The sequence below is a fragment of the Vanacampus margaritifer genome, chromosome 13, assembly GCF_051991255.1.
Source record: "Vanacampus margaritifer isolate UIUO_Vmar chromosome 13, RoL_Vmar_1.0, whole genome shotgun sequence".
Classification (NCBI taxonomy): domain Eukaryota; kingdom Metazoa; phylum Chordata; class Actinopteri; order Syngnathiformes; family Syngnathidae; genus Vanacampus; species Vanacampus margaritifer.
The window spans coordinates 13,125,043-13,152,352 of NC_135444.1; the positions used below are offsets into that span (position 1 = coordinate 13,125,043).

Below are 27,310 nucleotides of genomic sequence, written 5' to 3' on the forward strand. Positions count from 1 at the left end.
TGCAAACTTTCCTAGAGCGCGCGTGTCAAGAGCCGGTCCTCGAGGGCCTGACTCCTGCATGTTTTCGATGTTTCTCTACTCCAACACACCTGATTCAATGATCAGGATAATTATCAGGCTCCTGCAGAGCTTGCTGATGAGCTGATATGGATCAGCTGTGTTGAGCGTGGGAAACCTCCCAAACATCCATTTTGTTTTTTATTTTTGTATTTATTTGTAGTTTTATTTATTTATTTAGGGATATATATTTTTGTTGTTTTTCATTTTCATTTATATTTATTTCTTGTATTTATTTTTTGAAAGAAAAAAAATATTTTAACTTTTATTTATTTATTTAGTCAGTTATTTATTTTTAATTTTGGTCCTAAATTGATAATTACATCTATTTTGGTACACTATTTACTTTGCTGATTATAGTCCGCCATCAAACAAACATTTGGTAACCTGTACTGCTTGACAGGGTGACATGTGCAACAGCTGCATTTCATCAGCACCTGTATGAAAAGCCCCCCCGCCTTCAGTCAACATGCACTTACACTTAACATATAGGAAAATGTTAAGGTTGGTTAGTTTTACATGCAGCTGTTAGAGGAGACAAAGAATTTCCATTTGTTGTGTTGTGGCACAAAAACGTGGAAGATTTTTCCTACTGTTTTATTCTAACCAAAAAAAGTCAGCTTTTCAGCTAGCAATTAATTGTCCTGTACTGACCTCATTGTTTGCCCTCTGTCAGGCCATCCGTTTGTCACTGGAGCAGACTCTTCCACCAGAGCCGGGCGAGGAGTCGGTGGAGCAGATCAGCAAGCTGCGAATCCGCACGCCGAGTGGCGAGTTTCTGGAGAGGCGCTTCCTGGGCAGCTGTAAGCTCCAGGTCCTCTTCGACTTTGTGGCCTCCAAGGGATACCCCTTCGACGAGTTCAAGCTCCTCACCACCTTCCCGCGTAGAAATGTGAGTGGCGTAGTTTGGGTTGATGTGAGAATTAAATGGAGTTTATTAAGAGATGTATTGGACGTTTAAGGTCGATTATTTTACAGCAAAGTTAGTGTGACCTTTTTTTTTTTTTTTTTTTAACCTTACTTTACTTTAGATCATTCTTTCCTGGAGTACATCAATCCCCAGCTGAATTTTCTGTAGCATTTTTCTCTCTCAAAAAAGTACTTCCAGAAAAAAAACACTCCATCCTACATAATTCCACAAAAATCGTAAATTTCATCTTAAACATTTTTTTCCAAATGAAAATCACAAATACTCCACATTTTGGGACACTAGAGGTGTCCAAGCTATGGCCTGAGGGCCAATTGTGGCCCACCAACCCTTTTTAAGTGGCCCGCACCATATACTAAAAATGACATCTGCTACTAATAAATGTTTTTTTTTGTTTTTTACTGTGGAGTATTTTTAAATATGCAAAATAACTGTTTACATTTAAAAGTAACATTTCTTTTCATAAAACTTTGCTGAAGAAAGATAATTTTTACAATCAAAAATTGGTTCCGCCTATTAACTATTTTATTTACTATATATACTATTTTGTCGTGGCTGTCTTTCATGTTTCCCTCCACCAACACAGCTGATTTGACGAACAGGATCGTTATCAGGTTTCTGCAGAGCTTGCTGATTAGCTGATAATATGAATCAGCTGTGTTGGAGGAGGGAGACATGGAAAACAGGCAGGACAAAAAGGCTCTTGAGGACCAGGGTTCCCTACCCCTGTGCTAAGTATCAGTCTTTCAAAAAAAACACTGTAATATCTAGGGCTGGGTATCGATTTTTTTTATTCAATCGATTCTATTTCGATTTACAAGAGTTCGATTTTATTTTATTTTATTTATTTTTTCCAGGCTTCATTTCAATCCACTTCAGTTCAATTTGATATCAAGTAATTATGGAACATCAATTCTTCTGAAATGTCAAGGACATGAAAAAAAAAACTCCACAAATATTAAATTCCAAAGTAAATTTTTCAAAAGCAGTAACTGGTCAAATGATTTAGTTTATTAATGAAAGTAACCCTTATTATAATCACCTAAGTGTCACACAAACATTGACATCAACAAGGGTGAGATTAAAATATTTTCATAATTCTAATTTAATAATTGTAAATATAAACTTAAATGATTTTAAATTGTCTTCAAGTGTATTAAGTCCGGTCTTTCATAAATGAAAGGAAATACTTTTAAATTAATGTGAACAGTAAATTTTAAGAAAACAGTAAGATACAAAAAAATTGTCCTTTAAAATTTTATTTTCTTAAGAATTTAGGGGGGGGGGGGGGAGGGGAAGAGATATTTAAATAATCGATTCAAGTTTTTTGAATCGATATTGGGCTCAAAGGAAAATTGATTCGATATCTATTATGAGATTTTTTTTTTTTTTAACCTAGCCCGAGTAATAACTAAACAATATGCAATTGCTTGATTGACTGATATTTGGTGTGCTTGATAAATTAAAAATGTCAACATGGCCATGGCATCTGCCGATTTTTCTGTTTGTGGCCCTCGAAGAAAAAAAGTCTGGACACCCCTGCCGTACACGATGACTGTGAGGATGCAGTTGTCAGCACCAATAGTTGTAGTCTCTGTGGTTCTTCTGCTGACTGCAGGCATCATCCTCTTGAAACCAAATCATTAACAGTGCTTGGTCACATGCTCTACGCTAACAATCTAACGAGCACTGTTTTAACTGCTGCTTTAATTAGCCCTGCTGCTAGAAACAAAATAAAGATTTCCATTAATCAAGAGTGGATGAGGTGCCAGCGTTGAGGTGTGTGTGTGTGTGTCATGCTCTGAGTAGGCTTGCCCAGGCAATGTGCACCAACGGTCTTCAGAGACCAGTACGGAGCAAACACCACAAATCAGCACCCACATTAACGCGCAGCTCGCACTCCGTTTTGTCACAATCGCACACTTCACATGTCACGCAAATACATGCGCCGCTTAAAAAGAATTCACAGTTTTCTCATCATAATCAAGAGTAAACGTGTCATAGACCGAGATAAAGATGTCTGCATGATTATTACGGGGGGGGTGGGGGGGGTAAAGCATGGCAAGATTTTGAGGGAGGAGAGACGCAGACAAAGAAAATAATTAATCAGAGGAGCTTCCTGATGGGGAACTGGTTGTAGAAGACGCACGGAGTAGATATTGAAAAGATGATGATTGCGAAAAGTGATCAATTTTCAGGGGGGTGGGGGGGGGGCAGATGAGTGCAAGCGCCAGTATGAGGCTGTGAACACAGGCCCTGGTCTAATCCTGCAGCTCTGTGTTGTAATTAAATGAGGGAGAGCATCGAAAGCCTCCATCCCGTCCAGACGCTCTCACTATCGCTCTGCCAGGATCAGAGGCTCGAGCACTATTGCTTTTATAATGCCACGCGACTGTTGACATCTTCTTCCTACTTTGTCGAGTGGCACGCTTTTATTTGCTTGTGCTCCTCTTTCCCCTTATCTGCTCTTTCCACGTTTCAAGTAATCCAGTCTTTGCAACGTGCGTTCAAAATTTGTTGTAGGCAAACGCATGTTGTTGTTTTTTTTAGCTTAATATAATTGTAAATTGTCTGTAAAAAAAAAAAAATACATTACAATACATCAGGAAATTCAAGTGTGTGGAATTCCTCGCTTAAGCTGCCGCTAGAAAACGGCGCCAATCAGTGGCCTTCCGTATCCAGTTTTTGGACTCGGCGTCAGGATTTTTGTCCCAGTGGCTTATCTCGTCAGCACTACAGCAGGCCTTACACTGGCATCATTTGTACGGGGCTTAGCCGTGCTCAGGAAACTAACCCTTTCTACGACTGTCTGCAAGTTTGAAGAAGAAGGGGGGGTGGACTTAATGTTTCACTTCTCGCCATTCAACAATTTTCCCGCTCTTTCTTCTGCCCGGCTGAGAGGCCTCGCCGAGGTCAACGTCCCTCATTATGATGCGGACGTGTTTAGACTGTTACTCTAGCCATCCCGTTGTCTTCAGACAGCCAAAGACTGTCAAACTAGCCTATTATTTTCCTCATTCTTGATACTGTACTCCATTTCCCGCTCTACTAAGCAATCTTCCAGCACGCTTCTCAGACAAAACCTGAGATTCTGAAACAATAAACAGCAGCACAAAAGAAGCCGTGTACCGCGTTGGAATTGATTTTACATCTGTCGCGCGGATGTCACCCCCCCCCCCCCCCCCCCCGTTATTTGAACATTTCTGTAAAACATCGACAGCAGTTTATTTTCAGAATAGTTGAATTCATCCAAAGTGGCTTCCTCTGCCGCATTCTTTCTAAATAATAAAATGTGAGGCTTATGACGGCTGAGTTCCGTTCCTTCTCAAAAGCTCTAAATGTCTGTGGCTCGTATCTCACTGGCCGTTTAGTTTTAAAAGCTGCAGTGTTTGCCTTTTACCCTCGACCGCCTCCTCACCTCCGAATCCCTGCAGCTTTCTCTCCCTTTTGTCTCCGCTTCCCTCCTCTCTCCTTCTCTTCCTCCTCTGCGCCACGCAGTCCCTTACTTCCCTTTTCTTTATTATATTTAGTTTATTAAATCACTGCATTTTTTAAAAACTGAAACTTTAGTCAGTGCACTTCTTCCACATTTCCACTTTCCCCACTCGGTCCCCCTTAAGTCTCTGCGATGCTCTCCTCTTTCCTTTGAACTTCTATATACTCACTTGCCCGTTGTTTTGTGTTCCCACCCCGGCACTACATGCTGTCAATGCTCCCGGCAGCCGATAATGATCTCCCACTGCTTTTGTAATTGGCCAAATAAACACTACACAACACTGGTTTCAAAACGGACAAGCTATTTGGTTTTAATTAACGTTGGAGGGCCTGTAATGGCCTCTTAGAAAAAGCGCTATTTCAGCTGCACGTTTAATTATATTGGGATTGGACATCTCGTGGACATGTATTTATTTTGCCTTTCTTTTGTGTCATGCTGAGCATTGCTGAATGCCACCTCAATGTTTTACATGAAATCAAACCAATTATCAAGTATTTGTAATTCATGTTGTTTTACTTTTAACAGTGAAAGAAATCAGTGTAAATTGTATTACTTTTTTTTTCTTTTTTTATACATCGTGACAAACCTGACAATTATGACAACTTGCAAAAACTGTCACCCAATACAAGAGCTGTATTATTAACTCATTCACTGCCATTGACGGCTATATACGTAAAAAATTCATTTGAACTATTTCTATTAGTTTAACATTTTTTCCACATTTGGTAATAAGAGTATGAAAACCTAGAAAACATTTTTTGGGGGGGGACATTTAGAACAGATATAAAATTTGTGATTAATCTTGAGTTGACTAGTGAAGACATGCCATTAATTACGATTAAAATTTTAATCACCTGACGCCCCTAATTTTTAATAATCTTTTTCCTTTCTTTAAATCGTGTCAGGCGATTCAAATTGTTGATGGTAATTAACTGCATGACTTCAACAGTTAACTCACGATTAATCACAAATTTTATATCTGTTCTAAATGTCCCCCCAAAAAATGTTTTCTAGGTTATCATACTCTTATTAACAAAAGTGGAAAAAATGTTAAACTAATAGAAATAGTTCAAATGAATTTTTGACGTCTATAGCCGTCAATGGCAGTGAATGAGTTAATATTTTGTAAAGAAAAAAATATATTTGTGTGAGCAAAATCTTTGCTGCACCAAAATATTAGACACGGTTTTCATAACGTATTTCATCCATCCCATGGTTTACCTCAGAAAACTTGCTAAGCCTAGTGGTCAGGGACGGACTTTGAAAAAGAAAGCCTGGCAGCCCGCCAGTTTTATAAAGCACTGGGGGAAACCCTGCATCCATTTTCTGTACCGCTTATCCTCAGTCTGCACTGTGTGGCGGATGTGCTAACCAATCGTCCATCTTGCCGCCCGTGAAAATTACCTCTAAATATTTGATACAACTCTTAAATTATCTTGGAATATTTTCAAATATTTAGCAAGAAATAGCTAGTCTGATTATAAGTGTTCTTTGCCTCGATTCAAATGATCGCTTTTTTCAGGTAATTAATTTAGTTGGAGATCCTGAAAACTTTATTGATACAGGGTTGAGGAAAAAAGATTGCTTGTATCAGGTCATAGATTCTGTTGGAGATCCTGAAAACTTTATTGACACAGGGTTGAGAAACAAAGATAGCCCGATGCAGGTCATGGATTCAGTTGGAGATCCTGAAAACTTTATTGACACAGGGTTGAGAAACAAAGATAGCCCGATGCAGGTCATGGATTCATTTGGAGATCCTGAAAACTTTATTGACACAGGGTTGAGAAACAAAGATAGCCCGATTCAGTTGGAGATCCTGAAAACTTTATTGACACAGGGTTGAGAAACAAAGATAGCCCGATGCAGGTCATGGATTCATTTGGAGATCCTGAAAACTTTATTGACACAGGGTTGAGAAACAAAGATAGCCCGATTCAGGTCATGGATTCAGTTGGAGATCCTGAAAACTTTATTGACACAGGGTTGAGAAACAAACAGCAAGTCGGAGCTTGTCCGTGTCTGTGGTATGCATGCAAACTGGCGTGTGAGGCTGCGGCGGCACAGGAGGAGAGAGTATGGCTTAGGCAGAGCGGCGGAAAAACAACAGCTTTGTTTGTTGACAGACGCCTCCATGCTTATGGTCTGTTAATTGGATAACAATGTAAACAATCACCGATGGCGCCCGTCTCCTGTGTCAGTGTGGCATCTTGTTTCCCTACTTTCCTTTTTAGAGTCAGATGCTGCGCTTCCCCTCGTCGTCGTTCCCTGGCTCAAAACTCTGATCCAAATTTCGCTGCAAGCACACACACACACAAGTTGTATGAAGTTGAAAGACAGATGCACTCACACACGCACCTGCCCCACCCTAAAGCCTCATTTACTCCTACCTGATGCTGTGTTGTCACAACAGCCTGCCGCTCTTATTAGCATGTCAGCCATTTGCGACGCCCCACTCCCGAGGTGGGGAAAAAGGAACGCGGCAGCCCAGTTGGTGCTTCAGCTTCAGCGTGCCGTTGGGATGCTGTATGATTGCAGCAAGTGTGCGCTCACACCCGTCACACTATTCGCTTGCCGCAGCGCCGCGAGCTAGTTGACGAGGTGAGGGGCTTGAGGTGACATGGCAACCCATCCCTGCTCGCACCAGGCTTCCTGGCACCCCTGCTGAGAAGTCAAGTGTCTAAATGGCACGTTGAAATGAGGGCAGAGAGAGAAAAGACGGGGGAGGTAAAGACCGGCGCTGTGCGCGTTGTGTGACATTTCCAAACACCTTTGGGAATGTGGAGGTTTACCTCATGTTGATATGTCCTCCTCACCTTCACCTAATTGACTTGACTTCTTTTTTCTTACCCTCTGCCACATGCCCAAATCTATAGATTTTTTATTTATTTTTTTCTTGGCACAGCCAGCCAAATTAGAATTACAAATGTGAGCCGGTGCTCTGAGATTGAGAAGTTTAGATTAAATGTTTGTGTGCGAAGACTATACAGTACTATAGGACTTCTACAGTTGTAGGATGCCAAATGACCAACAATTTTTCATAACGCATTTGCCCACAGGAAATATTACAAACGCAAATCCAATGAAGTTGTGACATGTAAAATCTAAATAAAAGTAGAAGACAATGATTTTTAAATCCTTTTCAACCAGCTGTGACCAATCTGGTAAGGAATTTTGCTCGTAATTAATTTTAGGTCAATTACATTTAACATGTTCATACATGTTTGTTTTGATTTGTTAGCATTCCTTGATGTTTCCAGTCTTCTGTCGCCCCTATTAGAAAAAAATGTTGCCGTCATATAATTCAAAATGAGAGAATATTGGGGGGGGGGGGGTTATTCGGGGGATTAAAAACATTTGAACATTAAATGTATTGCCTTTGTACTGTATTCAGTTGAATATAGGTTTAAAAGGATTTGAAAATTATATTTCATTTATATTGTTTTCGTTGACATTTTACACATCATCCCACCTTCATTGGATTTGGGGCTTGTATGAAGCATAGTAACAAAAAATGTTTTTTTTTTTAAGAAGTCACACTTGTGTGACAACACGGCTTTTGTGTGCTATTAGGAGTTTTTTCTCCTTCAATAAAAAGAAAAGGCACATGACAAAAATTCAATGTGCCAGCCTTTAACACAACCATTACGGCATTTTAATAACACATTTTAAATGTTCGACAATTTAACCCCAATTAATTAAGGCATATTGCATATAGCACTCTAATTACATGACAATGTGGTTTGGCAAGTCTTAATAATAAACATTTTTTTAGCAAGGTAAATAAACCTGACTACGGCATGCCCTGTTTACAATCATGTCACTCCTACACTGAAAATCCTCTCTGAGAGGAGATTTAGGGCGAGAGATATTTCTAGCTTATATTCATTTAACCGTGTAGTTCAGGTAAAAAGTGATACTGTGAGTGACTTAATGCGAATAAACCTCAGTGATCTCTATATTGCATGCGTAAGCAGATTATATGTAGTTGAGTACAATAGCTGCTAGCGCCATTGAAGCGGATCGATGGCTGCTTTTGCGACATACAATCGAGCACCATGTCATCCACGACGTTCAGCACGATTGATTACGTTCCCAAAAAGTTCGGCCAGATTTGAATCGCACAATTACCACTTCAATGCTCGTCATATCTTCTGTATGGAGAGGAAGGTGACAGCCGTTTCATTCCCTACAATAGTGTCTCCGACCTGTCACTCTTTTTTGTTGTAAGGTCAACCTTTACAGCGCTAGGCTTACCAGAGCAGGTACAGGGAACGGCTTAATTATCCTACTATGTGGTTAGAATAGGGTTCCTAATCAGAGGGGCTGGCGCAGCAGTCATCAGATAAGCCCTGGACACATCTCATTGTCGCAGCACCTCCCCGCCACACAGCCCATTCAGCCCAGGTGTTAGATTGGCCCGATGTAACACAACCCCTCCGGTGATTAGCTCACATAAGCGAAGAGGCCCACGGGGTGTCAGGGAGGGTGGGATTGTTTTAAAAAACATAGGTCGGACCCCCTTCACGTCGGCTAAATCAATCAGCTCCGTGGTGGGTGGCGCTGCACAGGACAAACGGGAAAAAATGTTTCACTCTCTTTTTTATTGTTGAAATGAGTCCGTCCGTCGTCCTGTGCTACGCACCGACTCCTTCAGACGTTAACTCATTCACTGCCATTGACGGCTATGGACGTCAAAAATTCATTTGAACTATTTCTATTAGTTTCACATTTTTTCTCACTTTTGTTAACAAGAGTATGACAACGTAGACATTTTTTTATTGTACATTTAGAAGAGATATAAAATTTGCGATTAATCAAGAGTTAACTAGTGAAGTCATGCGATTAATTATGCTAAAAAATAATTATCACCTGACACCCCTAATTTTTTATAATCTTTTCTTTAAAAGAAAAAGAAAATATTATTAAAAATTAAGGGTGCAATTTTTTCCGTAATTAATCGCATGATTTCACTAGTTAACTCACAATTAATCACAAATTTTATATATCGGTTCTAAATGTACAATATTTTTTTCTAGGTTTTCATACTCTTAACAAAAGTGGTAACTAATTGAACTAACTAACTAACTGACAAAAGTAACCTAATTGAAATTGAAATGAATTGTTGACATCTATAGCCGTCAATGGCAATGAATGAGTTAACATCGACAAAACAAGCGCTCTCTTACTTCCTCAGATTTCCCAAACTTGCGCCGCTTGTGACTAAAACTCGTTTACCTCGGAGCAGAACAATGAGTTTCATTCTCGCCCAAAGTACAGCCAAGCTTAAGACTTTTTCAGCATACCCGCGACCTGTCTCATTGTCCCGTCTCTCCACAGATCACCCAGTTGGATCCGGGATCAACTCTACTGGAGGCCAAGTTGTTTCCACAGGAGACTCTCTTCCTGGAGGCCAAAGAATAGAAAGTGACTGACTGAACTGGCCGAAAACGAGCATGGGCCCAAAACCATCCGGGTCTCCACAGTACACACACTTACACACACTTACACGGACACACTGGCATGCACATGCAGTGACACACATGCGCAAGTAAGCTTCTCTGCCCTCGTCCTGGTCACGGTACGCCACCGCCCCGGTGTACACGTGTTGCACAGAGGAGCAAAGACGATACCACAAGCACACAGCCAACCTCCTTCCAAAAAACTACAACTCCCCCCAAACCCAAATCTTGTCTTTTGCTCTTCCTCCCCAAGTCTCTCTCACACTTTCACATCGTGTGTGTCATCACTTGCCCAAAACACACATCACAGTGACGGCATGGAGATTCCGACTAGACAGACCTTTGTCACAGCAAAAACACTTGTTCCCCCCCCACCCACCACCGACCTCCTCATTCAACACATTCGACACAACCAAGGCTGCTTTTCCTTTGTTACCACATGGTTTTTGCGTTTGAAAGATTCAATAAAAGCCAGCGAGAAGAGACAAGATGTCTCATGTTCAAAAATCTGTTCCAAACAGGATTAACCTTATTTTTGACGTATCACACATTATAGTTTCGAGGGCCTGGAAATGTTGCCTAGGTCTGGAGTAGGCAACATTTATGCCGTAGATGCAAATCTGGAATATAGTGAGACCACAAAGGTTTTAAAGTGATTTCACCTATCTCACATGCTTTAAACACATTTAAAAACACACTCTTTTCCTTAGCAACTGTTCTCACTCTGGCTTACATGAAGAGGCCAAGTGTGCTTGCTCAAAGCTGTTTTGTCACTCCCAAAATACTGTAAATGTAATTACAGACAATTTTACATTTACTGTCAAATTGAAAAATGTAAAATATAAGAATGAATCAGTATTTAACTCATTTACTGCCATTGACGGCTACAGATGTAAAAAAATTCATTTCAATTAGCTTAGCATTTTTTCCCACTTTTGTTAAAGAGTATGAAAACCTAGGAAAAAAATATTGTACATTTAGAACAGTAATATAAAATTTGATTAATTGTGAGTTAACTAGTGAAATCATGCGATTAATTACGAAAAAAAAATTACGCCACAAATTTTTAACAATCTTTTCTTTTTCTTTTTTTAACGAAAAAAACAAAAAGATTATTAAAAATTAGGGGCGTCAGGCGATTACATTTTTTAATCATAATTAATCGCATGACTTCACTAGTTAACTCTTGATTAATCACAAATTTTATATCTGTTCTAAATGTGCAATAAAAAATGTCTAGGTTTTCATACTCTTGTTAACAAATGTGGGAACAAATCTTAAACTAATAAAAATAGTTCAAATGATTTTTTGACGTCTGTAGCCGTCAAATGGCAGTGAATTAATTCAACATGAAAATGTTCAATGAACAAAATAATTGTCTCACAAAAGGCCGCTATCTTAATGCTAACATATAATGGGAAATAGTTAACGGTAATTAGCATAAATTTGACAGTAATTATAAACCGTCATACAAATGCTACTTTAATACACATACAAACAGATCATTTTGGGCATGTGAGTCTGGGGGTGGGTTAGTGTAATTAAACAGGCACGAAATTGCAATTGGGCATTAAGACGTAAACTTTTATATAAGTGAGTGTTCATATTTCTTGAAATTGGAATGCAGATAGTACCTTATGGAAAAATGTCTAATAATTTACATTTTAACAACCCTTCCATGTAATGTAATGCAAAGTAGCCACAATGTCAAGTTAAAACAACAGTGTCAGGAGATAATATTACAATAAAATACAAAAATACTGTCAAATAATCCAGATAATTTTTCCAAGCAGTTATTTTTCTGGAAGCTGTTTCGAATTAGTCGCGTCTCAAACATGATTTCTAGCGGCTTCAACTTAATCCTAGCGGGCGAAATAGACAATTATCGGATAAATCTCGCTGAGCGCCGTCATCACATCCTGTTGTGTCTCCGAATGTTTAGAAGGTCAATCCATCCATCCATCCACAATAGTCATTCGCAGTCACGGCTGTGTTTCGCTTGCTGCCACGTGCGCGGGTTGTCGGCTCGTATCCGCGCCTGTCTGCTTTCTCACGCGAGGAATGAGTGGCGCTAACGTGCTCACTTCCTCTGCTCGGGCCAAACAAGATGTCTGGCTGAAGGCAGGGCGAGGCTGGAGGAAGAGCCGCCGGGCAAATCGTGACTTTCTGTCTGCTTATCGGCACGCATGTGACGCTTGATTGGTTCATTATTTCTGAGTAAGCATGCGTGACGAAGGAGCGATACAATAATGATGGATGATGCGTTTGTTAGATATGAATAACATTTTGCAGCATGTTCGTGTGAGAATATAGTAGGATATTGCGTAATGCACTATAATGGATTTTTTTTTTTCTTGTGTTGGGAATTGGGGTGGCAGGCGATTAATTTTTTTTTATCTGGTCTAAATGTACATTAAAATATTTTTTTCTAAGTTTTTATACTTTTAAAATAAAGGTGGGGGGAAATTATTAACTAGAAACATGGCTGCTTCTTTTAGTCATTGTTACAGTAATTAATTCATAAAATTTAGTTAAAATTTAAAAAGATGTATTGTACTGTAAAAAACGAGTGTGTGATTGATTTGTGTTGGTCATTTTTTCTGCCACTAGATGGCATAACTGCATTTGTAAGACATTGGTGACAGCTCAGTGCATTTTTCTTTTCATATTAAGAGCTTTCTAATCTTTAACATAAAGTAACTTGTGAATTTCTGCGGCTTTTTAAAACTGTAAAATACAACTTGACCCCAGTCTCCACAAATACATGCATTATTATTAAATTTATTTCTGTTAAATTTTGACGTGGACGTTTTTGCTGCGTTGTGACTGGAATTCCCCCAGTATAGGCTTTCTAAGTAAGGGGCTGTCATTAATCGTGCGTTATAGAAACTTGAAATTAACTCAAAATGATCGCACTAATTTTGACACCCCTAGTTGGGAACACTTTGAATTTGGAAACTTTTCCTGCAGCTACCAAAAGAAATTTAAAAAATCTAAGAGTCAGAATGGGGGCCATCATAAAACCTTCAGTGGGTAACTGTCATAAAAGTCTAAAAATGGTCCTAATTAAGTGTCTTAGTAAGTTGTGTGTGTGGGCCTAGAACGCATCCCATAATGGACCTTCACTTTACACTGTAAAAAATGGACTGTAGAATTTACTTTAAATAGCTGTCAAAAAAAGGTGCCATCTAGTTATTGTTAAAATCTCAGTTAATTAATGTTAAAAAAAAATCTATTGCAGCATATAACTGTACTTTTTTTTTTTTAGTTTTTTTTTAGTTAGTTACTGTATTCTTAAAACAATATAACTAATTTATATACATTTTTTTTTTTTTTTTTTTTTTTTTACAGTAATATGCTGTGATATATTTTTATAGTAATTAACTGAGACGTTACAATAATTTGCTGGCAACTTTTTTTTGCCAGTTATTTACTGTGGATTCTATTCATTGCCACATACAGTATATTGCTGTACTTACGGTAATATCAGCGTTTTAATCTCTGCAGTGGCCTATTAATCTTCCCCTGACAAAAATCTCATGGCCAGGATGTTTCATTTAATCTTCACTTGAAATCAAATGTGTTCTAATGCCTTCAAATTTAACATAGAAAGTCAGTGAAGATTGCGTCCAATGTGTTTTTTTTTTCTCCCCCTTCTGTGGAGGAATTCCCTTTTGAGGGCAAATGGTTATTTCATTATTGAAAACGCTCATAGAGTGTGTGCGTGTCGGACGTGGCGCTCAGGGCGAAGGTGTAGTTTGCTTACGCAAACGTCAGACAGGTGCATGCGCTGTCAGTCTTCCTCGGGGGGACGGCGCGTGCATAGTGCGTCTCCTGTGAAGTGTAAGATTACAGTTGCTATCACGCAGCGTGATGCGTTCAATGTGCTCGGGCATGTTCCTCTGCTGACACTCGGAAATGCCTCGGAAACAGAATGATATTCCCCGTCAATCTTTAACGTTAGCCGTTCGTGTCCCTTTAGGTTCGAAAGGTCACCGACTGCTTTGAAAGGTTATTCCCAAGTAGGTTTATTACCTCCTGCAGGGAGTGCGTCGTACCCACCAAATGTACGCTTTTGGGTAATAATTAAGGTTGAACCTATTTTTTACTATAACTTTTACAGGCCAACTTAAATTTGCATTTCTTTAAATGTTTTTGAGTGTCTTCAGCAGGTTGCAACGTAGAGACGGGAAGTCACAGAAAGGTATCGAAGTGGACATCCCTGGAAATGTGAAGGTTGATTCATGGAAGGCACCTAAAGAGTGCAATTTTTTTTGTGAGTAGTTTATTTAAGCATTTATTTTCAACACATTTGATGAACGTACATTTTTCAAGTTATTTGTACTTTTAAAAAAAATGACATCTGTGAATCTACCATTCAATTGACTTGAAAGTGATGACAAACATTGCTTTATTTGGTTTAGTTAAATTGAAGTATTTGCTGATTTTTGAAGTTTTATGTTTTCATAATTTTTTTGTTGATATAAAATTGTTGACTATTTAACATCACCTATGTTGTAAATGAGGTTACAATTTTTGTAGTAAACATACAACATCATCGGGACTATTTCAATTTTGAAGCACCCTGGCCAAAGTAATCCAGTAAAAATCACTCCCTCTGTTTTAAAGCAAATTTCATTTTGATATGATTCTGGCTTAAATTTTTAGAGATGACACTAGGATGGGTTATGTTTTTGACCATGGAAAGTCCCCAGAATTTGCCTGTATCTAATAATAACAAAAAAAGCTTAAACCCTAATTTAAAAATACAGTGACTATAAAAAGTCTACACACCCTGTTCAAACGCCAGGTTCTCTGAAAAAAAAAAAAGACCCAAGACAAATGATTTCTAAACGAATTCTTCTTTTGATGTGACCTGTCACTTGTGCAATTCAATTCAAACACAAACTGAAGTCTTATAAGGAGAAAATAACAAGGAAGCCTGAAGATATTTGGATTGTTAATAATTCTAAAGCATGCACCACTTTGGGTATGCTAATCTTTTGGTGTTGTGGTAGCATAAAAAAAAAAAACCTTGAGAAATTATGACTAAAAAGTTTAATGTTGATCTCATCGCTTGTGCGTCTTTCCACTCTAACCAATAGACATACACTGAAAAAAAATGGGGAGTGAAAAAAACTCGTTTTTTTTCACTCAGAAATTTTAATTAAACTATCCTCGTAAAAATCAGTTATAATTTCTGAGTGGAAAAAAAGTAAATATCACTTCCCATTTTTTTTCAGTGTAGGAGAAAGACAGGAGATTGTTGTCACATGTACCTAAGAGCCAGTACTTGCCAGAAATTCCTGCAGTTGTTTCGATGTTGCTATCATCCACCCTGATAATTTACTTTTCTTGTATCTATTATGTCACTTTGTGCAAATATGGATATTCATATTCATAATATAAATATGCAGTTGTACTGAACAATTTAATTAGCACTGAAGTGCACACACAGATATTTGTATATTATATAGTATATCGTCATTGACTACTGCACTGCTATGAGATGAATGACGAATGGAGAACGTGAAACAGGAAATACAGAGCAGCCTTCCAAATTAAAAGCATGGATTTCAAAACAAGATATAATCAAACATCACACACTGAACAGCTTGAGGAATTCTTAAAGGGTCTTTGTGTAGTTTGTCACTTTTTTTTACTCGCAACTGCCACCTCTGGCCTAAAGCGTAACTGCAGCAAAAATATAATTACCGTTAAGTTCATGCGATTTTGCTATATTTGGGATATATATATATTTATTTTTTTATTATCTGTCATTTTTTGGGGGGGCAATTTTATGTATCATAAGTACTAATGGTATCGGCACTTGGTATTGGTGAGTACTGAAGATTTGAATATCAGTCTAAGAAAAAAGTAGTATCAAACACCTTTACTTTGAACCCTCTGATGACATGGAAGAAGGGGCGTGTAGACTTTTACATCCACTGTATGCACAAAGTGGGTGTCTATGAAAACGGTGCTACTCCAACTTAGAATGACGAGCCGCTCTTTGACACGAGTCAAATCTGAGTTGGATGTCTTCATCAGCTCTTGAAACAGGCGCGAGTGTCCGCGCCCTCTAATGACCTTAAGGCCACAAGAAGATGGAAAAGGAGGAAAAGCGGCGCTGATGTTTAAGCAGCCCTCGCCGGGGTCAAGAATGTAGCTGGCTGGCGAGGGAACAAAATTCCTGACACAGGCGACGGACGTCCCCTCCCTCCCTCCTTTTGAAGTGGGAAGCGTGGGGATGTCGAAATCACAGCATCTCGGCTTTTGGAATCCAGACGGGCCGAAAGCTTGGAGGGTCAGCCCTTCAGTTTACTTTCTCAGAGATGGCGGGCCAGGCCAAAGAAACTGAATCTGTGAGGCTTAAACTGTTGGGGAGGGGGCACAAAAGGAGGGTCAGCCCTCTCTCTGTCTGTCTGTTTGTTAAAGACACAATGCACATGCACGCAAACACACACACGGCACTAGTAGCCCTGTAACCAATCTGATTACAACTTTTGCAAGATTATAATTTAACTGTCGACCTTAAACATTTCTTTTGTTTATTTGATTGCAGACTCTTTTACGGTGACCTCACTCAAACCTTGTATGTTTTTTGTGTTTGTTTTTGTTTTTTTTTTACAATGAAGTCCACTTGTCTTGAGTCTGTATATAATTAAAATAAAAAGTACTAATTGATTATTTAGAAAATTATTTAACTCAATGATATCACTGGCTTCAGAACTCAAGCAATTCAGCTTAAGGTCATAAACTGATACGAACATTTTCCCTCAGGAATTTCTGGTAAAGAGCAGAATTCATGGTCCATCAATCACAAGTCGTCCAGGGCCTGGAGTGACGAAGCAGCCCCAGACCACACTACCACCAACACATTTAACTGTTGGTATGATGTTCTTTTTCTGAAATGTTGAGATGTAACAATTGTCAATAACTGAATTTCTTGCATCATGGCATTTTGTTTTGAGCTTTTTTTTTAAGACCTTGTAAGAGAGGTTCTATTTAAGTGATTTCTTGAACATGTCTGGAGCTAATCAGGCTTGTGTGTGATCAATGAAAAGGAACTGGAAAATGTGATTAGCCGCCGTAAATTCATGATTTAACAAGAGGCGGGAGGGGCAACTTTCACAAGACCTGTGGTTTTGAATGGCTCCCCCCCCCCTTTTTTTTCAAATCACTTCAAAACTAACAGGAAATGTGAGGTCGACAACTAGAAAAAAAATATTTCCTCAAATGATCTTTTATTGTTTTCTTATCAATGCTGTTATGCTTGTTTTAGGTTGGATTAAAACAAATACTTGAAAGACTTAAAAAAAACATTTCATATTTAATCATGTTAATTATTGGAAGGTGGAATACCCCCCCCCCTTTTATCCCAACCACCACCCCGACCCCAGTGAGACTAATTCCAAAAGATTTACTTATGTAAATCGTTGTTTAGAAGTTAGAATACTGAAATCAACTTTTTTTTTATTCTTTATTATTATTCTTTATAATTTATTATTATTATTATTATTATTTATTATAGACTACTAAATATGTTAAGTTTTTTCTTGTTTGGAGGTTGACTGATTAAAACGAATTCTACAACATATTTTTTCCAAATGAGAGACCAAATGAACACTTATGTCTCACTTTTTTTGTAGTTTGGGATGATTATTTTTAACAAACTTCTTTAATTGTAGATCAAAATATTTTGACCTGTATTATTGCCATTTTTTTATTTAGACTTTGCTACTGGACTAAAACTGAACAATTGTAAGGAAGCAACAATTAGGCCTATATGCTACTATTAATGTTCATTTTTTTTGTCATTTAACAAAATACAATTGTATTATTTTTTTATTTTGTTAATGTATTATCTCCAGTGAACGGGGGAAAACATTTTTACATAAAATATCAACGCTGGAATCAACTGCTTATAAAAGCGCACTTTGTATAATGAATTCCTTCTGTAATGAAAAGACGCCCATCAATTTGCAATAATTCCTCTTGTGGAGAAGTCTTATCACAACCTAATAAAGCAATAAATAGGCCGCTTGGGGTTGTGAATGTGTGCAGTGGCGTGCATGCAGGGGTTATATATAGCTTCATATTCATGTGGAACGCGCGCGCGCGCGCCGTGCGTGCATACAGTGGTCATTTCGGAGGGCGAGTCTTTGTGCGGAACACTTGAAGTTTCAAAAACAAGGCCAATTGAAGCGGGCCCGCTCAAAGGCGGCGCCATTGTGCGGCGACACATTGAGTTTGGATTGGGGACAATGCTGTTTCTCAAATTTCCCGCAAAAAGAAAGACATCCTCCATCTGTGATCTCAATGAGCGGCTATTCATCGCCTCGCCGCAGAAAAGGAGGCAGATGTGGAGAGAGAAAGTGTGTGTGTGCGCGTCTTTTAATTGGTTACACACACACTGCAGTTATGCGCCCGCAGTGAAGGCAGAGCTGCAGAGTCGAATAATCTGGCCGTGTTGATGAATACTTGTAGCCCATTCATTAAACAAAGATAATCCCTGCCAACCTAGCTCCAGGCCACAAAAACGCCATTGTGTGTGTGTGAGTGTGCGGGTGTGTGTATTTGTGACCAGCAATTTGGGGAGGTTTCTTGAATCTTCATACACCATGCACGTGCATGTATTAACTCAATATTCTAATAATTGTGGATTTTATTTTCTATTGCTGTGCATTTTCCCGGAAATAACTTGTATTTTTCTGACTGCATACCTGTTTTCCTTTTTTGAACACAGATCGTAGGCTATATAGTCCTTTTTACGCTCGTTACTTTTGCGAATAAATAGGTATAAACGGAGAGAAGATTATTGTTGAGTTGAGATCTTGATTGACTCTGAAATGTAGGCCAATAAACCGCAACGTGAACCAGGGAGCAATAAAATAACTCAACGGATTCAAAGATCCAAATGAGATCATACATAAATGTCTTGATTTGCAGACTTTCAAGTAAAAACTTTACTGACAATTTAAATTGACGGCAGAGGGCAGTACTCTGAGACGGATTAATTATTCTGCTTAATTATGATTTTACTAACGCAATATTCATTAGAATACTGTACTGTGTTTAGACTAGTGGAGCCTTAGAACCTAATCAGAGATGTTCGCCTTTTTTTCCTTTTTTCTTTTTTTTAAGAATTGCTTGATGTCATTAAAATGTACATTTATAATAAGATTTTTTTTTGGAATAACGTTTTGTCAGGAAAAAAAAACAAGATTTTTTATGAGTAAAATGTTTTAGGTCATTCTCAACTAGCATCGTTGGAAAGAGAAATACCTTATTGTATTAGCGCCTGCGCCAGCGTTAGCTAGCTATAGCTAGCAAGTTAGATTTGAGACACAACCCCGAGTATTGTAGTTGGCAGTTAAAAAATGCCTTTTTCACTTGTACCTAAGTATATTAAATTTCAAACTTTCTACTTATTTATTGTTACTTTTAGTTAAGCAAATGTAAACCTTTGTGAATGAGTCGAATCAGTACAGACATACATTCAGTTACTTTTACGCAAGTAGGCGAACTTCTACGCATGTAAAACTTGAGCTACCTGCGGTAGAACAACACAAAAACGTCTAAGCTTCTTTTTGTCCAAGTGCTACTCTAACCTCCGGCTGCCTACCGGCCGGCGCGGCTTGGCAGCAGGAAGCCAGCCCGGTCGGGGTGCAGGCAGGCCGGGCCGGCGTCAGCGGGAAGGCTGGCGGCCGCGCATCAGGGGTGCGGAGCAGCGGAAACATGCTGCTACATATGTCGGGTCAAGCATGCGCCTTTTGTTGCCCCCTTAAAAGGGTGTTAAAAACTCCTCATCTGGAGCGTCGCTCAATGCAATGAAAGCCCGAGCGCGCTTTGGTGGCTGCATGGGCCTAATGAAGCGCTTCAAAGACGATTGGTGCCGCACGGTCACTTTTAATGCGCGGGGGGCATTTTTAATTGGCCTGGTGGAATAATGGACGAGGTAATCCCTATCGTAATGCCTTTTTTTTTTTTTTTTTTTTTGAAGGTGCTCATCAAAAGATTACACGTCTTGGACCACTGTGTGATGAGTTTCGCGGATTGTGTGTATTGATACACTCACTGGTCACTTCTTTAGGTATACACCTGCGCCAGTGATTGCACTTTGTCATCCAAAATTATTATGTCATTGGCTGAAAACTCACCTTTTGGCTGTTTTGCGCCTCAGGGCAAAGCAATCAAAGCATTGCTTAACCTCACCGACATCTTGGTGCCAAGAATATGTTGGACTGAGTTGAGAAGCTTATACAGTGAACCGCTATATCGAAAAGCAATGAATAATTGACGGCTCATTAGTTTATAAATGTCATTGGTGTCACATTTTTATGCATGGGAAAAAAAAGATGCATACATCAACCATTTCTCTTCGCGATCATTCTCTTAATGCTATTCACGCGCGTATTTAGACTTTTATTTGAACAAAGAAGCCTACATTGAAATCATTAATACATAATTACTTGATTGGACAGTGGTTAAAGTAAGTGTAAAAAAAAAAAGAAGAGCGTTGTTACTACTGGCTCCATTAATAAAATGTGCAGGTGTACCTAATAATGTGACCTGTCTGCGTCTGTTTATATTGACCAAATAGGCCGACTCCCTGCCACGTTAATTGTCACTCGTAAAGTTGCAAGACATCATGAAACCTGCAGTGGCAAAAAAGAAAAGAAAAGAAAGTGCATGCAGGTTATTTTTCTTGCACGGATTTGGCATCAAGTCGCCTCCTTCCCGTCAAGCAGCGGCGGTCCGGGCACATAATTACTTTGAATGTCAAAAAGATGTCGTTTTAATATCGTCTCCATTAGCCTGTTGGCTGGTAATTAAGGTGCAGATGAGGAAACAGATGGCATTTGCTTACAGTGATTCACCGAGTAAACAAAGACGAGAGGCAGGGACGGATGGAAGGATGCAAGGAAGGAGGGAGAGATGGAGGAGGGATGCCGTTTTCTTCTTCTTCTTCTGCGCCTCCTCGCTGTTGTTCACTTGTAGTCCTCTTCGACACGAGCTGCTTCTTTAGCTGCGTGCATGCATGAGGGAGTGAACAGGTGAGGGAGCAGGTGTTGCTGTGCTACCCTTTTGCAGCGCTTTGTGTGCGCGCGCGCGCGCGCGGGGGGGTTTGTCACTGCGCACACTTGCTTATAAATTGTTCTTATAGACACTTCATGACTGCTCTTGCACTCGCTGTTTTATTAAATGATGGATGGATGTTTCTCTATTTAAAAAAAAAAATCACCAATACACTTTCCATTTTCCTAATATCTTGACTTCAAAGAACAGCAATACTAACCCCAAATCATGATGATGATAATAATAATAATAATGATTACATATTATATATATTGTAAATTATAATTAGAATTATCATGATAATAATGATAATAAAAATAATAAAAAGAAGAAGAGGAACAATCGTAATTATTAGTATAAACACAATAAGGATTACCAATAATGACAATATCTTATTAATGCTCAAAATAGCTTAAACAGACCTATCTTATTGCTAAAAAAAACAAAAACAAAAAACGATTGTAAACTTATTTATTTTGCCTACAGATGCATTTTTGTTCATTTGTATGCATTTATACAATTAGGGCATAATTTATTAGCTCAAATAACTTTAAGCTGAACATTCACTACTGTTCAAATTAATATCATATACACAATAAAAGAGACATGCTGCAATAAGAACACAACAACAACAAAATAATGTACCGGAAGGATTTACTATAAATTAATATTGGGCTAAGCAATAAATTCCAATAAAGGGTAATAATAATAATAATGATAACAATAATAATAATAATTCGAAGGAAATCTAACAACCTTTTAAACAATAAATTGATATTAATTGAAGTCCTCCATTTTGTACTATAAATGCATTTTTTGGCGTCTCAATGCGTAATGCCCTAAAAAACACGTAAAAAAAGAGGCAAAGAAATCTTTGAATATTGGACGAAATATGTTCAACGAGATGACACAATTTAATAAAGTAACATTTTTGTGTCCTTAACATAATCAGAAAATCGATTAGAAAATAAAAAAGTCTTACCTCGTGGCGGATGACAGAAGCGTCATTACCTTTAATTAGGGTAACCATAGTATATATATTTTTTTTTAATAACTGGAGGAATATTATGATATCTTTTTTGGAAACAGGCTGCATCCAAACTTGAGCTTTGTGGGAACTCCCTTCACATTCTTAACACTTGATATCTTGGAGTTGGTGATGGTGGGGTGGGGGTGGATGAAGAAAAAAAAAGAATTTGAAGAAGAACTCAGGTGGACACAGTTGAAAAAGGAAGGCAGCCAATCAGAAGGCCGCCTCCCCTTTTGGCCAATGGCAGGCGCCACATTGTTGTCAAATTGCTCTAATGAAAACGTGCGCGCAACAATAGTGAGCGGAGAGAGCGCTCTTGTAGCCACTGACGCTCTCTGGAGGAAGTTAGTGTCTCGCGCGCGCACGCACGCACACGCACGGCACGGAGCTCCTCTTTTCAGGGGGATTTCAACGATTAGCACCCGACGGATGAGGTAGAAGCGCTCCGCGGACTCGTTCGCTCGTTCCTTCAGCCAGCGATGGATCTCAGAGCGGAGATGCAGCCGGCCGTGTCGTCGTCGGCTTCCGCCTCGCAAATGCACCCGGGAGCGGTGGCGGCTGTGGCCTCCATCCCGGTGTCCATGGCGGGAAACCTGCTGCGCGGGCCGCCGCTGCTGCTGCGCGCCGCCGACAAGTACCCGCGCACGCCCAAGTGCGCGCGCTGCCGCAACCACGGCGTGGTGTCGGCCCTCAAGGGCCACAAGCGCTACTGCCGCTGGAAGGACTGCATGTGCGCCAAGTGCACGCTGATCGCCGAGAGGCAGCGCGTCATGGCGGCGCAGGTGGCGCTGCGCCGGCAGCAGGCGCAGGAGGAGAATGAAGCCCGCGAGCTGCAGCTGCTCTACGGCACCGCTGAGGGGCTCGCCCTGGCCGCCGCCAACGGCATCATCCCGCCCAGGCCCGGCTACGAGGTCTTCGCCTCGGTGGCCGGCGAGGCCGGCAACTCCGGTGAGACTCACACAGTCAGACTTAAAGAGAAATTGCACGTTCGCATCGAGTTGTTTTCAGCCCAGTGAATGAATTGGTTGACTTTGGTGAAAAAACATGTCAGTATGGTCTGAAAAGGAGAAGGGGTAACTAACTCGTCGTCATTGGCTAAACTTAAGAAGTGCAATTGAAATAAATAGACCCTTAAAACTGACCGAGTTAAAAATAACCCAATATGGGCTAAAAATAACTCAATGTTTAGGTATGTTTTTTTTTTTTACCCATCAGTTTTAAGGGTGCACTATAATTCACACAGAACAAATTGTTATAAATGTACTTTGAGTCGTAGGCCTATTTTAACGTTACGGAATTTATTCAACTTGCAAAAAAATAAAATAATAATAATAAATGGACTTTTTTTTTCAATAAGTTGATAAAAAGGCAATTAACGATATATTGTACATTAATATTTCCACCATATAAGAGCAACATATTTTTCCATATCATAATTAGTTAATGTTTTGTATACGGTCTGTATTATTTATCATTAACCTGGGTTATAATATGACATCATATTTTCGTGTACGTTTTGAGTCAAATTACTATATATGCCTTCGTTTTCATTTTCTTAAGCAAAGCTTTTATCATTAATTTACATGTCACCAAAAATCAACATGCAGTAGATTCTCTTAAATTCGTTGAGCAAGTTGAACATTGAAAATCTCAGAAGGGCAAGTATAGTGGAATTATGTATTTGTAATGTTAAAAAATATCTGCCTTTACAGAAATAACAATTGTCACTTTTAAATTAAACCGTCAGTGTAGGCCCCACTGAAAATTATTATTTGAACAATACGTGTTCTAATATTTTGGTCACCTTATGAGCAAAATATTCATTGAGATGCAAGCAAGCCACAAGCACAATCATAAATTACATCGCTTTTTCTATATTTTGTCCCCATAAGCACGTCTCTGATGCAGTACAGTTTCACACTTGCAAATCAATTGCTAAATTACCTCTCAGTAAGGCAGATTGAATGAAAAGCGAGCATTAGCCTACTATCGGTGTAAATGGTTAACTTTTAATACAGCCTTTAAAATTTTTATTAAATTAAATGATATCGAGTGAGCAAACTGTGCATTATTGATTAAAGTATTTTATTAGCATAAAATAATAATGATAATGAAACGACGAGCATATGTCTTGATCATTAAAGGATTGTTCTTTAATTAAGATTTTTTTGCTGTTGAAATTTTGTGATGTTGATTTTTTTTTACAAACATTTCTTTTATTGCAGGTGTACCTAATAAAGTGACCACTGACAACATTTTCCGCTTTATTTATTTATCTGATTGGTCGCCAGATTCAAACGTGCAGAAGTTCGACTTGTTCCCAAAAGGCCAAGCGTCCACACCTCAGCAGGCCGGCGGCAAGCTGACGCCCGCCGAGAGCGACTCCGGCCCAGGCATGTCGTCACCGGACGCCCGGCACGGAGGAGGCGGAGCTTCCGGCTCGGAAAACGGCGACAGCGAGTCGTTCATCCACTCGCCCGTGGCCAAACCTTCGAAAGACGGCGGCGAAACTCCCTGCAGGTCCGTCAGCTCCCTCGGCTCGGACTCGGGTTCCGAAACCGACAAGGACGAGCGCGAGCCATCGCCGTCGCCCTCATCGGCGGCCTCCAGACACATGCACGCCATCGACATCCTCACCCGGGTGTTCCCCAGCCACAAGCGCAGCGTGCTGGAGCTCGTCCTGCAGGGATGCGGCAAGGACGTGGTGCAAGCCATCGAGCAGATCCTCAACAACCCGGTCCAGGGCGCCCAGCACAAAACCGGCTCCGAGGAGACGTGGAGCGGCGATCGGATGCTGCAAAGCTCGCAGCCGCCTCCTTCCACCTCCTCCTCCTCCTCCTCGTCGTCTTCGTCGGCTCCGGCCCCGACTCGACCCATGCTGCCCGGCGCCATGACGCTCAGCAACCGCTCGGCCTTCTCGCCCCTGCAGCCCAACGCCCCCCACTTCGGAGCCGAGACGAGCGCCTACCCGCTGCGGACCCACCTGGGACTCAACCCGCTGCGGCTGGCCTACTCGGCGCACAGCCGGGGTCTGGCCTTCATGACGCCGTACTCCGCCACCGGCCTCATGCCCACCCTGGGCTTCAGACCCCCGATGGACTACGCCTTCAGCGACCTCATCCGGGACAGGACCATGTTGCACAAGGAGCAGGGCTACGCCGGAGGCCTCTACGGGCCTCTGGTCAACAACACGCCGGACAAACAGTGACCCCTGCTGGCGGGCGGAACGCAAGCACGCGAAAGTCGTTTGAGCGTTTATTTTCTATCACAAGATAAATAAATATTCTGACGACCCCGTTCAAGTATGTTATACATAAAACTAAAAGTTTTAAAATAAAGATTAAATGCAAATGTGATGTACTTAAATGTGTTTGATCATTTACTTCACGTACCACCTGTGGCGATTCATTGATTTATTTCTTGATATGCATCTTAATTAAAGTCCATTTAATATTATTGTAGGCACATGTACGCCCATTCACGATCTCACTGATGGTGGGGGGTGGGGAATTACCCAGAAGAGTCACAAATTGTTTTTTTAAAATTTTTTTTTTACTTGTAGGCTATGCTAAAGTTTTCATGAGGAGTGATGTCAGAGATATCGAATAAACTCTCAAACGACTTTCCATGATACACACACATTCCATTTGTATTTGTGGCCACAAGTGTTTGAATGTTGGCAAAAAAAAAAAAGTGTCGTGTTTTGGCCGTGGACGATTGTAAATACACAAAATCTGGCTTGTAGTCATCAAACGTGGAAAAAAAAAACCTAATTGGATTATGATGGCATGAAAAAGGCCTTTTAAAAAAGAGAGAAAGGTCACACAGTTTTTATTTTTATTCCCTTATTTTCAAAACAATTCTGCGGGATATCAAATGAAAAGAAAACCAGTGAATCATTATCAAATAAGCATTTTTTTAACAGTGGTGAGTAAATCAACAAACCGTTTTCCAAATTCAACTGCAGTTTAAGTTATTCGAACTGACGGTTATTAACCCTTTCTAAAAAAAAGAATCCTGTTGTACAAGTTAATGAAATAATTAATATCATGTTAAAAAAAACGGACATCCTGTCTTTATTATATATATATAATTATTATTGTTTAACTTTGTTTTCTGTATCTCTTTTTTTTCCACCTGCCTGTAATATATATTGCCTTTATAGTATGAGGACATGCTCGGCTCTCACTTGACTTTGTTTCTTTCTTTTTTTTCCTCGTGACATTAAAGTGCAAAAATCAAGTCTGTTGCTCTTCAAACGTGCTGTCACATTGTATGCATATGCTGGAAATAATAAATGTTATTTTAAAGAAATGCTACGATCATTATTGTGATGATGATGATGAATGATGATGAAGGTGTGTAGGCGATTTTCATTAATGGTTAAATTAAGTATAGACAATAATCCCACCGTAAAACTAGAAAAGGCTAGGCTACATTTTTAATAAATAAATAAATGAATATCAGTGTAAATAAAAATTTATAAACTGCACACACGCAAACCTGAAATAATGCGAACGAACGAGAAGCACAACACGTTAGATTTACAAAAAACAAAAATACAAAACGATTTATATATTTCCAAGGTTTCATTAGACAGCCATCACGAGCCAGCTATTCAATATAACAATATTTCATTTCAAATGTCATTTATACACATTTCACATTATTATAACATGTTTTTACTTTGAACGTTGAATAATATACTTTATTACGTGTAATTCCGTTTTGCTTTTCGTTACTTGCTTGGTTTCTATACGCCCAATTGGACTTTCAGTAAAACTATTAAAAAACGTAGGAATCCCTTGAGACTTTTTAAAGCGTAAAAAATAATATTAAAGTCAAAATCTTACTTTTAGAACTCGATTAGAATAAAATTGGAATTTAATTCACACTATGAAATAAAAATGAACTATGAATGTACTGTGTGTGTGGAAAAACGGCATTGTAGCGTCCAACATATTACCGGGAGTTCTTTTACAAAACAAAATGCTTTTCTATACCAAAAAACATGTACAGGGAATTTAGCGTTAAGAAGGCTGTACGAAAAAAGATATGTATATATTTGAAAGGACATTTCATTCGACAGACGTCCGAGTGGAAGCTGACGAGCTGTCATTGGTTGACGAGGAATAAGACGACGACTCAGCTCAACTTCACCGCTTCAAGAAGTCGAAGTTTTACAAAGAACAATGGCGCCACCTGCTGGCCATCTTGTGTCAGCACTCCTTCAAAATTGCAGGAGGATAAGCTAA

At 39.5% G+C, this 27,310-nt stretch overlaps 2 protein-coding genes across 2 annotated transcripts in view; both read left to right on the plus strand.

Moving 5' to 3' along the window:
• The window catches only part of faf1 (Fas (TNFRSF6) associated factor 1), a 56,973-nt gene extending 46,542 nt beyond the window's left edge, over positions 1-10,431 (plus strand). Inside the window, exons 18-19 of the mRNA XM_077585047.1 lie at positions 734-949; positions 9,822-10,431. Of these exons, the coding sequence (XP_077441173.1) occupies positions 734-949; positions 9,822-9,905 (300 nt within the window). The 3' untranslated portion in view covers positions 9,906-10,431. The remainder of the gene's footprint in view (positions 1-733; positions 950-9,821) is intronic.
• Positions 10,432-22,084: 11,653 nt separating this feature from the next.
• Positions 22,085-26,337, plus strand: dmrta2 (DMRT-like family A2). Its single transcript, XM_077585188.1, has 2 exons — positions 22,085-23,003; positions 24,347-26,337. The coding sequence occupies exons 1-2, from the start codon at positions 22,535-22,537 to the stop codon at positions 25,261-25,263; spliced, it is 1,386 nt and encodes a 461-aa protein (XP_077441314.1). The 5' UTR covers positions 22,085-22,534; the 3' UTR covers positions 25,264-26,337.
• The last annotated feature ends 973 nt before the right edge of the window (positions 26,338-27,310 follow it).